Source organism: Protopterus annectens, chromosome 8.part1 (assembly GCF_019279795.1).
Source record: "Protopterus annectens isolate FY-2018-M chromosome 8.part1, PAN1.0, whole genome shotgun sequence".
Classification (NCBI taxonomy): domain Eukaryota; kingdom Metazoa; phylum Chordata; order Ceratodontiformes; family Protopteridae; genus Protopterus; species Protopterus annectens.
This window is the reverse complement of record NC_056742.1, coordinates 281,200,254-281,215,797: the sequence shown is the minus strand read 5'-3', so window position 1 is coordinate 281,215,797 and position 15,544 is coordinate 281,200,254. Positions and strand designations below refer to the sequence as shown.

Here is a 15,544-nt window from a genome sequence, read left to right as displayed (position 1 = left end):
TCAAGTATCTGTCTCAATGCAAACATCGGGTCAATTGTGCTGCATCCTGATCTGAATCCGAAATGCTCATCTCCCAACTTACATTCTACTACTCTGCGTATCAGTTTATCATCCTCTCCAGAACTTTCATGCAAAGTGTTAGGATTTTGATGCCTCTGTACTGCCCACAGTTGTGGATGTCCCCTTTGTTCTTGTACACTGGCACAAGTATACTTATTCTCTAGTCATCTGGGATACGCCTTTCTCTCCACACTGCTAATAACACCCTCAGGAGCCATTTCTCCTTTGTCTCACCCAGCATCTTTATCATATCTGCTGTGACCTCATCTGAGCCTACTGTTTTCCCTGACTTCATCTTCCTTAGTATTGTTCTTACTTCTTCTAAGGTGGGCTCCTCCTCTTCTCTCATTGTAGGCTGTTTCTGGGGCAGTACAGCTTCTGTGGGGTTTTCTTCATTCAGATACTGCTGGAAATGCTCCTTCCATCTGCCATTGATGTCCTGTGGACTGGTGAGCAGGTTGTTGCTGGCATCCCTTATGAAGGGTGTCTGACCATCGTCTTTATCTTTCTGTCTTTGCCTTGCAACCTGATATTGTTTCTTTATGCCCCTTACTGAGTGACTTTTCAGAAGCTAGTACAGTGCCTCCAATGCTCTATTCTTTGCTACTGCAACTTCTTTCTTAGCTTCTTTGTTAGACAACCAGTAGTCGTCCTAATCTGGTCAGTCTTTTCTATCTCCTACTTCTTCCTGCACTCTTCCTTTCTTCTGATGACTTCCTGGACTAATGCATTCCACCACCAGCTTTCTTTATGTACCTTATTTCCATACCTTGCTCAACCACATACCTTTTCTGCAGTCCTAACCACATGCTGTTTTTAGGATCTGTCACCCTCCTTCAACTCAACCGATTTCCTCCTCTTCTTGGGGTGCTAGAGCCCTCAGTAATTCATTGAACTGCTGTACTTTCTCTCCAGTCAGTTCCAGGACTTCAGCCTGGCCTCTGTTGACCTTAGAGCCTTCTCTGACTACTGCTTGCAGCTGATTGTGGCAACTAATGGTTTATGCTGTGGGCTGACTGTTTTCACTGGGGATGACTTTGGAATCATGGATTCTACCCCAGTGCCTTTTCCTTACCATTTCTAGCCTGTCCCCCACCTGAGTAGTAGAGTTTGGATCCCAAGCCAAGTGGCTTTGCTGCACTGCCCTTCCATCTCATTTCTTGGATACATAGGATGTCTAGCCTCCTCCATATTATCATGTCAACCACTTCTAAGCTGCATCCAGTCAGTGAACCTACATTAAGCATAGCAATTCTCAGTTCATGTTTGGCAGGTTGGTTGGTTTTACGTCCAGCTTTTGCTCAACTGAGCTATCCCCAGGTAACCCAGGTTGGGCAACTAGACACCTGCCAGCCAGTAGCTTAATGACCCAGGGCTGCTGGGCTTTATGCCAGGCACACACTAGCAAACAGGGGCACATATACTCCTCCTATGATTAGCAAGGGTCCCTGGCATGGGTCAGAGTAGGCTGGTGTCCTCAACCCACTTATCACCTGTAACTACCCATTTTTGGTGACATTAGTTAACATGACCGAATCACCTAGAACCATATTTTACACCAAGTGTCTAGCCCTGCCACGGCGAACAGTCTGTGATCCGTGTTCTCCTATCTTGAGGATACCGCGCACTACAGTGGATGCCCAAAGCGGTTGGTCTGTACAACTCTTCCCCCTGTAGGGTACCATGCAGAGTCTGTGCTGCTGCCCACAGCTCCATTCATTGGTGAGTTTGAGATGGAAATATTCAGCATGTTTTTCGGACATGGGAGAACATGCAAATGTCAAACGGGCATTAGTTGGAGGTCAGGATCGAATCTTGTGCATGGGAGGGAAGACCTTAACCATTAAACCATCTGGTTCATGTCAAAGCAGACATGAATGGTTCCGCAAAATCACATAAGCGCTGCTCTAGACGTTCCTTTGGTTGTATGAGCAATCAGCCTCATGGATGAACTGAACAGACTCCAGGGTGGCTAACAGGGAAGCCACATTCTCTTGGACTCCCTCAGCTACAGCTCTCACCAGGGTTGTCTGGCAACTCCTTAATCATATCCTGTTGGAGTCTGGTGAAATGTGCCAAAAAATTCAAGGACCTTGTGGCAAATGTCAATGAAGCATTGACCAGCTTCTCAAATCTGTCCATAGCCCAAGAATCCCTGTTGGGCGGATAGACAGAGGAACTCTCCTCACCAAGTTCCTTTTTAGTGGTGGCCGCTATAACCATAGCATCTACAGCTAACCCCTTGGCCCAAAACTGTTCATCTTCAGGAGCAGTAAGTATCTTATCCGGTCTTTAGGGGATGGGCTCAATGGTGTCTGGAGGCTTCCACACCTGCTGTGAAATGAACTGAATGAGTTCATTAGCAGGTGGTGTCAACTAAGTGGTAGACAGGTGGGTGCCAAAAGCCTGCAGGTAAACAGATTCCTCAGAGGAAGGGATCTGGGACTTCTAGCCACCCCTCTGTTTTAAAATTTCCAGGATATCTCCAAATGAGATATTTTCAGGAGATGACCATTGGGACCCTCCCCCCCCTCATTGAAATCTGTGTCCTCAGTGACGGATTCCTGGGGGAATCCAAATGCTTCCTCTTGCACTTCTTTTTCAGAGGGACCTTTTCAGGGGGATAATCTCGGGGTGCGTATCAGAAGTCGACAGTACCAGAGTCTGTAACACTTGAGGCATCAGGACCTGCTGCCCCACTGGAAGGGCAGGAGGAATAACTGAACTGGGGGGGGGGGTACCTGTTCGGAGGGGAAATGTGCCAACTGCAAGAGAAAGGGCCCTCTGCATAGTCTCGAAGGCCAGTCCCCCTGAAGAGGGGACGGAGCATGGAACAGAGAAAGACTGCCTCAGAACCAGGGTCACTCCCCACTTCAAAGAACCGACCCTTGAGACTGAAGCCAGAGCCGAACTAACTTGAGCCAAAGCTCTGAGGAGCAGGGACGGCTCCAAAAATCCTGGATTCGAGACCTGCCCCATGAACCAACAGAGTAGCTACGGCTCTGGGAGGTCACTGGTTCAGAAATAACCAAAGCGCTCAGGGTAACTACCCACTCAAATAAGCAAACAACTCTAGTGTCAGTATAGTCAGCACAGGAAGAACTGGAACACAGGACTCAGACCTCCGAGGAGGTTAGTGGAGGAGTAGTTAGTGGTGTAAAGGAAGCTTCAGTACCAGGACCTGAAGGGGGACCTGAAATCCCTCTGGCCCATAAAATTTTATTCACTAGCCTCTCTATGTCGGGTTCTGAAAGATTTTTGGTGGAGCAGGCCGATGACGTAGAAGAGGACATCAGCCTCTGCAAAAAAAACTTCAGGGAGCTCCCCAATTAAAGGATCTATTAAAGGTAAGTATGTAGTTCTAGGCAATATGGTCTTAGTAGGTGAGGCAGTAGTAATTTCCTGTATCCAGGCCTTTGACGTCAAAGGACTTGTAATGACGATTGTTGGCGGAATGGATGTCTGCACTGGAGTGCCAGCAGCAGAGGCCTGCGGTTCTGTGGAAACTTTTGGAACAGAGGTCTTCAATTTTTTAGCTTTTGGAACAGATGGTGAGGTAGGAACAGAGAGACTTCTTTTCTTGCTTTTTTCCAGAGAAGACGATGATGAAGGAGATGAGACATTTGTTTCTGCTTTATCTACAGAAGATAAGGCTTCACCAAAAGCTGAAGGAAGTAGCCCTTTTACAATAAGTTTATTACACCTTTCCACAAGAGTTCAGTGGCTACAGGCGTGACAAATGCTGCAGTCTTCCTGTAAATGGTGAGGGCCGAGACAATAAACACAAAGAGTGAAAATCTGACAAGGGAATTTTATGGCCACACTTCTGGCATTTTTTGAAACCAGTGGGGCCCTTACCCTTCTCAGCCATGGCAAAATGAGTAAAAAGGCTAGAAAAATAGCTACTGAAAAATATCACACTACACAGAAAAAGAAAGTGACAGTAGAAAGATTATTATTTTTAATATATTTTTTATATATTTAGAGGAAAGAAAGGGGGAAGTGACCATCAACAATGATAGTCATACAAGCATGTACAGGGATGGGAAAAACTTTGAAAGAGAGAAGGAGGGAACTATCAACAATGATAGTGGGAAATACACAAACGTGATAAGGGAAAACGTATCAGTGATGATACTTGAGGAATGCACTAAGTGCAAAGGGAAAGATTAAAGGGAAAAAGAAGCAGAAACTGTAAAAAATATGACAAAAAAATTGACCTAAACCCACTAATGTTCAAGAGTAGTAGCTAGACGTGACCATTTCAGAATGCGGAAAACGAGATCTGAGATAACTGACAGGGGGGATTCTGGGTAGAGGTGAAGCCTGAGAGTTTTTGGCTGGCGCAAGCTGTAGTAATGGCAGAGTTGGTTCAGATATCTGAACCGAACCCATCTGTCAAGGATAAAATGAAGATTGAAGACATCAGATCTACCAACAATAATAGCAAGCATACAAGAAAGGGTATGTGGGAAGGGGTCAAAGGATAGTAAAAACACACCAGAGTGCAACAAGAAATACACTACTATAAAGAGATTTCCAACAAAAAATATTAATACAATATTAGTAAAACAGACTTAGCTCGAGATCTGAGGCGAATATGGCTGTCTGGAAAAGAGGCAAACAAGATCTGAGGTATCTGGGACAGGGGGGTAAGGATGAAGCTCGGGTGTGTTTGGCTTGAGGGAGCTGTAGCAACGGCTGAATCGGTTCCGATATCGGACCAAATCCATATGTCAAGGATAAAATGAAGACTAACATCATCAGATCTAGAATCATACAGGCCCTGAAGTCTACTTTCATGTTGTGGAAAAATAATGGAGAAAGTAATGTTGGATAAGTTATTGTCAGAACTGGAAAGGCTGGGACTTGAAACCATGTACCAGCTCGCATATGTTTAAAACAGATCTATTATCAAGGTGATAGCATGATGTTCTGTAACAATATAGTAACAGCCATGAATGAAAAAAATTGTGCTGTGTTGTAATTTATAAAGTTTTAACTTCAGCATATGAAAGGGTCATACACAAAACACTGATCAATAAATTACAACACCTAGATATTGATTTACTTTGATAAGATGGATAGCTGCATGGCTTATGAACAGGACATGACAAGTATCATACAGCAATAGGACAGGTGAAATTCTTGGTTAAATTCAGAGCATCCCACAGCACTCTATCCTAGGCCCTTACTTGTTTACACTGTATCTTTCAGACCTATCTTTCATCTGAGATGTTCTATAGTCTGTATGCAGATGACCTGAAATTAATCTGATTGCATGTGTTACAGATATAGCATGTTTGCAAAAGAACATAACTAAACTGACCATTTGGGCACAATTTTCTCTGGAATGTCTGGGGTTATTAAAAACTAGCAGAGAATCAACAACCTGTGTAGAAAATTCTATAGGAATAAGAAGTGCATTAATTGATTCTCTGAGAGAGCACCTGATGCATGGAACAGACTACCATACCACACTAAAGCAAGCTCTAGTTTAAATATTTTAAGAACAACCTGGACACTTATTATGGGAGGAAATATTTTGGTATATTGGCAAGCTAAAAGGGCACTAATGCCCATGTTTGAAATATTTCTATGTACATATGTATGTATGATTTTTAAAGGAAGCTGTGTTTGATTCCTTACCTCAACTAGAAGCTGACAATACAGTGTTGGCATTCCCCCCCCCCACACCCCTTAGTTGTTTTCTCTCTTCTGTCTTGCCAGCCATGCACCTTTCTGAGTCTGGTCCTGAGCTCATGTCACTGGCGGAGTAATACATCCTGCCTGTGTATCAATAAAGCCAAAGTACATATTTACAGTTGGAAACAGTTAATGATATCCAAAAATAATGAGTTAAACTTACTTGAATATGACTATTCTGACAAGCCAGATGAAGTGGAGTTGCATGATTAGCTGTCTTTAAACAAATGTTTGCACCATGCCTCAGGAGCAGGGATACAAGTTCAGTGTGCCCATGTAATGCAGCCACATGCAGTGGAGTGAAGCCATCTTCATTACTTATATTCACACCAAGCCCATTTTGTGGAACTGCAGCAAGTCTCTAGGTAACAACAAAAACATTTCTCAATACATCAGCAAGTAACTCAAATATTAGTTACACTTTTCCAACACCAAAGGTTCAGAACACAAGTTAAGAAGAATCAATTCATAATTAGCACCCAGACATGAGGTGCATTTGAAATTGTTAACCTTGTACACAAGCAAGAAAAGTTAAATTAATAGTTGGAATTTATGTTAAATCACAAAGATGAACCAAGGTATTTTGCAGTAATGCAGGTAGTGCATCAGTCACAAAGTACAGATCACTAAAGCAGCAGCATTAAAGAAAAAAGAAAGATGGAAGTTACTAAGAGCAGAAGAGAAAACCAATGTTCCCTGTCCACTCAAGCTCTCAGGATGTTTTATGAATCTACTGTTTTCAATAAGCATTAAAGATGAAAAGTCACTTAGTCTCACCATCAAGCTAAAGTAAATTGGTCTGACAAGTCTCTTGCCAAACATGGCAGCTTAGCACAAGAGTGAGGTTATGGGATCCAAACAAGCTTCACCCTACAGCCTTTGCTTTCATTACTTACATTATCTCTTACAAACTGCTCAGCTCTAAGCAAGCCATTAAATTACACTGTCCTTGTGAGCTGGTCCTGAAAACAAAAGCATCTATGCCTACCAGGCTTACCCAGCTAATAAATGAATAAAGTAAAAATGAATATGTCTGAAAGGTGAGGCCTAATCACTCGAACACCAAAAAGGCACCACTGAAACACCAAAGTGGCATTTTACACAAGCCCAAAGATGCAGAACTAAAATGAGGTAAGGAAAGGCACATCACACTTTTTACAGCCTCAGAATTCTTAATGATCTAAAGCTGAGGAAGTTGGGTATGGTGCTGACTCAAGACTTGGAAGGATATACACAGTACATAGAACTTTACAGTCAATGACAACTGCACACTTTGCCATGACTATAGTAAAGAACGGGAATGATTTGCATTCTCTCTTGTAAGAGGAATGCATTCAGCATCTTCTTAACAGAAATTCTTTCACAGATGTTTTATATATATATATATATATATATATATATATATATATATATATATATATATATAGTACTCCAAAAAAAACACACACAGAGCTTTAGGGCATAACACTGATTAAACTGACGTCTGGAAAACAGTGCCAGTTGCAGGCATCTGTTAACTGCAGAAGAAAAAGGAATGTATGCCTACTGTAACTAGAGTATATTTTGACAAGGTAATATCTGACAAAGTGGATGATATAGAGGGAGAAGTTACCTACTTAATCACAGAAGGTATAAACTGGTAGATTTGTACAGTGGCTGACTTAACTCTTCCTCCAACTCTCCTAGAGGCAGGATGCATCAGTCATCTTATGCCTTCCCACTACATGGTGAAAGGTTATCATGTGCTAAAACAAGATATGGAATCAGTCTTATTATCAATGCTGTCCCAGCTTAAGTCAAGCTCCTAACCCTAGACAAAACAGAAAAAAAACAAGAATGTTGAAGAATATGAAAACAGAACTACAGGATGCTGCCATGTGAAATATGTACAATGTTATCTGCTTTGGACTTGTTTGTAGTAAGAAAATGGTTTCTCCTTGCATTATTTTTGTACATCCAAGCTCTTTAAAGGTGAAATATGGAATAAGTAGTTAAGACTACATCTCGCTATCTGATCATTTCACAACATTTTTATAAATGAAGCTGGAGTGACAGAAAACAGTAAAGGCTTTGAGACTGTATTCTCTCCACATGTACAATGAACTTCAAAAGAAAATCTGTATGGTTTCAAAAATTAAAACAGCAAACAAATTAACCTCTCTCCACTACTACAACCTTAAACTGTATGGTACCTGCTTGAATCTATATAAAAACAAATTAATATGATATTACTGTGGCATGGGTGCTATTGGTTCTCTGCAGCAACGGCCTAGTACTGACCTATGAAACTATGAACCAGTGTAGAGATAGAAAGGCTGCGTGGATACAGAATTATTAGCAGAGATAAAAAGGCTGCAGAAACAAGTACAAAATGGAGACAAACATCCCAACCACTCTGGTAAAATCCAAACAGAAGCTACAGGCTTGCATGCAGCATCAACTGCTATGCTACTCTGCCACCTGATCTAGATAAGTACACATAACCTGACTGCAAGGGCATTGATCAGTCACCGTGCTGAAAAAGTTAATCATTTTGACCCCTGAACCTCACCAATACAATAGGTATACTGTGTCATGTCAGAAACGGTTACTTTTGTAGGTGCAGGGATCAAAGACTTTTTTAAAGGTATACCTGCAAAGGGGTCTACTTTTAAATCCCAAACCACCAGTAAACCAAACCACAAAAAGACTTAGATCAGAAACACGAGCACTCACAATCCTGACACTTTACAAGCTCAAACCCCAGAATACTAAAAACCCAAAACCAAACTGCACTTTACTACACTACAACGATAATAAAAAATACAACTATTTACTTTTCCTTCACTTAACCTCCCTGCACCCCCACATAATTAAATATACAAACTCCGTGATCACACTAATTTAAAAAAAGTGTGAACCATAGCGATCTTTATAATACACTTCTCTCTTAACAGGTTCAGTCTACATACAGAACACTACACACACTACACCCTTCCACTTAAAAAAAAAAAAAAAAAAAAAAAAAAAAACATCATGTATCACTGCAAGCAAGGAAATCTGTTAAATTACTCACCACTACAAAAAGTTAAGCTTGCATAGCACTTCTTCACCTGTTTTACACTTTGAAAAACAATAAACGTCTACACCGATAACACAACCTTAGAATGTAAACTCCACCATATGTTTTATGTACTTACCAGAGAACCTTAATGACAATCCGCAGTGGTGGTGCTGCGGTAGTGTTGTCGCCTCACAGTAAGATGCTGTCCGGTTCGATTCTCAGCTAGAGTGTCTTCTGCGTGGAGAAATGCAAGAGTGGACGTACCTTCGTTGAAGGTTGTGCGTCAGGGCTGGCAACTCAGCATGTAAAAATCAACTGCCAATCATTAGCGGACCGGAGTTCCGCTGTGGCAACTCCTAACCGGGAAAAAGCTGAAAGACACAACAACCAGAGAACCTTAAAGAGAGTGCATTATTAAGCCACTTACCGTTTAACTTGTATTAAACTTCAGTATGCTGGGATTTGAGTTTCTAACGTTTCGAAACTGTGACTGTTAGAGTTTCTGGTCTCAGTCTTTTATGGTTTGGTCTACTGGTATTTCGGGATTTAAAAGTAGACCCCTTTCCAGGTATACATTTACAAAAAAAAAAGTCTTTGATCCCTGCACCTATGAAAGTTTCAGTTTCTGACATGACGCAGTATACCTATTGTACTGGGGAGGTTCAGGGGTCAAAATGACTAACTGTTTCACCACAGTGAGAGATCAGTGCCCTTGCAGTCAGATTATGTGTATTTATCTAGATCAGGTGGCAGAGTAGCATAGCAGCTGATGTAGAATGCAAGCATGTAGCTTCTGTTTGGATTTTACCAGAGTGGTTGGGTTGTTTGACTCCATTGTGTGTGTGTGTGTGTGTGTGTGTGTGTGTGTGTGTGTGTGTGTGTGTGTGTGTGTGTGTGTGTGTGAGACTTACTCTTAAAGGGAGCTTGTATTCTATTTGATATAGTTTTGAGTACTGTGTGTGTGTGTGTGTGTGTGTGTGTGTGTGTGTGGTGTAGAATGTTTGGCTCATACTTTTGGTCTGTTCCTCTTAACATTTGTGATTTTCTAGCAAATCAATGAGAACTGAATTCATTAAATAATGATAGCCATTTAAGTTTCAGTCTTCCTATCTTTCAGGAAACTCATAGTAACACAAAACATTTTATGATCGCAACTTTCCAAGATTATACAAGCAATGTTTTAAATGTGTCCCTGGTTTTTGGGCTTTTGTCCCCCCCCAAATTTCCTGTGCTGCTAAGTTGAGAGCTATAGTTGAGTGTCGAGTGGATTTGTCAAGGAGCTGAGAGCTAGTATACTTGCTCTTGATGCAGAACGCTGTGGGTTCTACTCCCACAGTATGTAGATGGATTGCTGAAACAGTACTGTGTTGTACTTTTAAAGGGGGTGGATGCTGCAGTCCTGAGAATGTCCACCTTTGAAGTAGATACCTAGTAACTATGAACCTGTTGGCTAACTAGTGCAATACAAGCTTGACTGGAATTAAATCATTAACCCCCCCCCACCTTTTTCCTGATTTTCTACATGGGATATGCTGTTGCTTATCAGCTTTCGAAATCTCTCTCTATTCAATGCAGTTAATTTTAATTTTATAAAAGACAAATGTACTTCAGTTTTATACAAGTTCAAAGTTTGATACACGTTCAAATGCTTAAATAGAACACTATTCTGGTTATATTTCGTGTTTAATATTTTGTCTATTCTTTGATTTGTGTTTGAATGCTGGTATCCCACAATTCCACCAGAGTGGGTGGGGTTAAATAATTATATATCCATATTTTATGTTAATTATAATACTGTTTTTTGGCCAGTTATACCTACTTTTCTTGGGGCTTTGTCCAGATTTTTGATGTTTCCAGGTTGAGAGGTATGATCAGCATTCTAAATAAAGTGAAGTACATTCATCTCTGCTACTGACAGTTTCTGGCAAAGTTTTATAAATGCTTTCCTTTTAGTGCAAAACAGCAATGAATTGGAGGTCTGCTTTCAGCCAGCATGTCAAAACATAATTTACAGCAAATCAGTTTCCTTCTTGAAAAGTGCAAAAAAATTATTCTAGATAAACTCTGTACCTTAAATGTCAAGTCCAGAGCTTTTAAACTGCAGATTAAACAGAACTATAAGACTCTAAATACAGTTTTTGAATTGATGTTTTGTGGGTCATTAAGATTATCAATTGTTTTATACAACATTAAGTATTCAGGTCTTTAGTAATTACAGACTGTACATTCAAGTTATGCTAGTATTTTGTAAGTATTAGTTATGCGTAACCATGAGGTCCATCTCTGTGTTATTTGTACTTAAAATATAAGGAATAAAAACTTCATTGAAATGTATGTCTATGTTCCTAAAGATCCTCATGAATCAATAGCAAAGTAAGTATCTATGAAAAAATGTCATAACACGAATGTTAATTGGTCTTTTTTATTAAATCAAGGTTAAGGAACTGAACATTTTAAAAATGTTGCCCTAACTCTAAGAATGTTGTGGTCTTTTGCCTAGGAAAAAACGTCAACCGGTTGCAAAACTAAGGAGCAAAAGCAGGACCTCACCATAAACTGCAGATTTCCTCTAAAATTGATAACATGACTAAAAAGCAGTGTGTACAGTGTGCAACTGTGTTATGACTTCAAAATAGTTTAATAGCTACATTACAAAGCAAACTAACAGTTAAATTATTTTATGTACAAAGGACTTTTTCAGATGACTGCCAGTGAGAAACTACAAGTTTCATTACTAGTAATACATATTGTCTTGGACTGAGTGAGTCAACATTCTAGGTTTCTACATATCCCACAGACAACCAGCATTATGCTAAGAGACAACAGCACAGTTAGTGAACTAAATACTACGGAAAATGTACTTTGAGTTACTTTTTAAATTTGCAGCAGATGGACACTGGTGTGAGCCCTTCCAATTTACTGAGAATTAACCATACTGACCTAATTGTTCTTTTTTGTTTGTAAATATCTTTATTAACTTCATATTTGAAAGAGCAGCATGTGTATACATACATTAACAGAACACAAACTGTAATAACATTTTCCATTGTCATACTATCATACAATTGACACAGTTTTGTTTCCAACACTTTTCATTTAACATTACAAAAATTGCTCAATTCCTGTCTTCCCATAAATCTTGCTTCTCCTCGAACATTATTCATATTTATTCTTAGATAAGCATTTATTTAAACCAATATCATCTCAACAGACATTATTTTATAAAATAAGGTACACAGTGTATAGTTTTATAGTGCAACTGAAGCATTCCATCTTGTATACTATAGAAGCTATATCCTCAAGCAGCAAGCAATTTATAAAAGTTAAGTGCTTAAGCATAATATACAACAATCTCGCCAACTGTCAAATTTACTAAGGGGAGAAACCAGGCAATCATCCAGACATACATACAAATTAAATATGAGTGCATGTACATGTATTATATGTACAGTGTATGACTGTTGCACATATGAATTGTATAGTCAAGCATATGATCAACTGCCTGTCAAGAAACTTGACTGCTGTAACCATGAGTTAACACTTTTTACTTCCCATTTATCAAGATAATTTCTTAAGGAAGCTAATGAATGAAATATCATGACCTTAAAGGCAAGCTTCTTCCATAATCCTAGGTAGCACTGCAGATTTCATATTTTTGATATCACTTTTACTGCCAGTTTCTCCCAGTCTGGCTTCAACTTCCCAGTTGTGCATGCCTGCAAGGTTTCAAGCAGAATTATCTCAGACTCTGTCTTACAGAACAGGCACAGTTCACTATGAAGCAATCTATAAAAACAGATAATTCCTGAAGCTCTCGTAACAGTTCAAGTTTTCCAACCTTATAACATTTTCGAACTATATCGTTTTTCAAGTAACAATCACTGTACCTTTTCGAGTTGTTTCAATTGCCTTGATCAAAGACTAGAGGGAATATTGCAATGTATACTGAATCAGATCAGTGAGATATAAAGCAGTAAATGATTTCCCTGAAGTGACTACAAATGCCCTTTACAATTAGGTGCACACACGTTAACACTTAGCTTAACATGAGCAAAAGGAGTTTCACATTTTTTTTATTCAGTATATGAAAGAACCATGCCTGTTTGGTCCCTTGGACTTAAATACTTTTAATTTTGTGACAGCAGTTTTCAAATGAAATCAAAGTGATATATTATCCCTCCTTGTTTGCATTATACTATGCTATAACCAAGCAGTAACAAAAATGTCATTCCCAATGGTGTAAATACCTCTCTGCTGACACGAAAAGTACCAATAAATAATCCAACAAATAACACTGAGAGGTAACCAAGGACTTGATAAATTTCAACCATGAAAAGCCCACGAAAAACAGCACGTAGATATGGTGTAAAATCTAAAAGCAGTAATTTTTATTTAGATAAAAATGGTAAGCGCTTTCACTATTGCTTCTTCAGACCAGTAACATTCAAATGCATTAATTAATTCAATATATATAGAACACGTGGATACCTTCTAATTAAGTTGTTTAAAGGGCTAGGAGAAATTCACGTTTCTATACCTTCATTCTTAGTAGTAAAATCAACCAAGGTTCACTATATATTTAATACAACACTAATCTACATATTAACACAATAACTAATTCTATAAAAATTTCACTTGACGTCTCATAACCACGCTGATTCATAAAAGTGCTTACCTAGCGCAATGTAAAATTCATTCAAGAATATATATAATAATGCACTTCTGTTATATATAATAATAATAAATATTAACCTAAAGGATATATCTTATACTAAATATTATATTAAACCATCTCCTAGTACGATGTAAATTCATTTAGGATTGTATATTATAATGCATTACTATTTTATATAATAATCAGAAATACATATCATGAAAATATATCTTATAATAAATATTTTGTTAAAACATCTCCCAAACACAAGAACCATTGTTCTGTTATAGAAATACATGTTAAAAAATCACAGGAATCATGCGCACAAGGAATGCAGTTAATGAGTCAGATTTCAAACAGGCTATAACAATAGTGCGCTAAAGACCTCAAAAACAATAATGCTATAGATACTTAGACCATACCACGCTATAACATCTTAATATACAACCTAATTAATTATATTAATAAAGATAATAACCTGGGCACTGCAAATAATTTAGAAACCCAAGTAGTATAATGCTTTATTCTAAAGCAATGAATACCTACGGAACTCGCCAAAGTGAACTGCTGAGAAACGCAAATACATGGCATTATTTGTAATCATGAATCTCATAGCTGCTAATGTTAACCTCCATAGCCTTATGACTAATATGCTAAGCATGGAGAGCCTTTACTCAAAATAGCAGCGGATATCTGAATATGTCGCCAGTATATACCACTAAACTATGTGAACACATAACAATATTTTATAGGCTGAATCTCTTAACTGATGGTATTGACATCCATAGCCCTATAGCTATAACACTTATAATACCAAATTGATAAATACTTGTAAACTCTAGAAGGTGAATAAGGAAAATATCAAGTTCTTTTGAGACGTCTAGCTCTAAGGGTAGATTTAATTGAAGCCCTCTCGTTAAGACCCTTACCCTTATCTGCCCTAAATATCATAATCCAATTGACCTCCCGTCTCTCTATGGTGTTGCGAATGTTGCCTTCCCTAATGGCGGGCATTATTTGCTCCATGACCATAAATTTAAAATTATGTTGTATACCTGCATTATGAATATGCTTGGCTAGGGCATTATGACTATGCCCTATACATATAGCATAAAGGTGTTCCCTAATTCTTGTTCGAAGCCTTCTATTAGTTTTCCCAACATAAAATGATTGACATAACTGACATGTGGCTAAATATACGATATGTTCAGTATTGCAGTTAGCATTTACCTGAAAATGATAAGTCCGTCCTGTATGAGGATGTGTGAATTTATTGTCTGTATCTACGTAAACACAGAAGTTATATATATATTGAATTAATTAATGCATTTGAATGTTAACGGTCTGAAGAAGCAATAGTGAAAGCGCTTACCATTTTTATCTAAATAAAAATTACTGCTTTTGGATTTTACACCATATCTATGTGCTGTTTTTCGTGGGCTTTTCATGGTTGAAATTTATCAAGTCCTTGGTTACCTCTCAGCGTTATTTGTTGGATTATTATACTATGATATGTCTGCTTACTGTGAAGTCTACACATCATTTTTTCTGCAACCCCATTTGCTACATCCTGGGATTTTTTTTATTTACTGATAACATTTTGCATTCACAACTTTTCCAATTCAAATTTCTGACATAATTAAAGAATGCATCGCTACCGTGTTCAGCTTCTGAAATGAAATTGAGATCACGTATCTGGAAGATCTGATAAGCAAGTAGCTTAACTGCTTTTTATCTATCAAGCTAAACTTGATTTTCCTACTAAGGTAATTTCGAAAAGCTAATGAGCACCACCGTGACTGCCCCAAAGGATTTTTTGATTAATTGCCCTGTTTATTTATGTTTTACCACAAACTTCAAGCATGCATAAGTTAACAGCATCAGAAAACTTACAGAAAGTACCCTGGGCAAACTTATTTGGTTCACTGAGGATATTATCAGGTCTGTTTTCATATCACTTAACGCATGGCAGTTTACACTGACAAAGTTTAGAAAGAATGCCTTTTTAGCAACTCAGTGTGGTTTTACTCCCAGTTTAAATATGATGGTTTCATAAGTTAATTAGAATGGATGTAATCACA

The 15,544-nt window shown here is 38.6% G+C and overlaps 1 protein-coding gene across 1 annotated transcript in view; it reads right to left on the bottom strand.

Moving 5' to 3' along the window:
* The window catches only part of ANKRD27 (ankyrin repeat domain 27), a 1,716,109-nt gene that overhangs the window by 333,660 nt on the left and 1,366,905 nt on the right, over positions 1-15,544 (bottom strand). Inside the window, exon 23 of the mRNA XM_044081882.1 lies at positions 5,930-6,127. Within this exon, the coding sequence (XP_043937817.1) occupies positions 5,930-6,127 (198 nt within the window). The remainder of the gene's footprint in view (positions 1-5,929; positions 6,128-15,544) is intronic.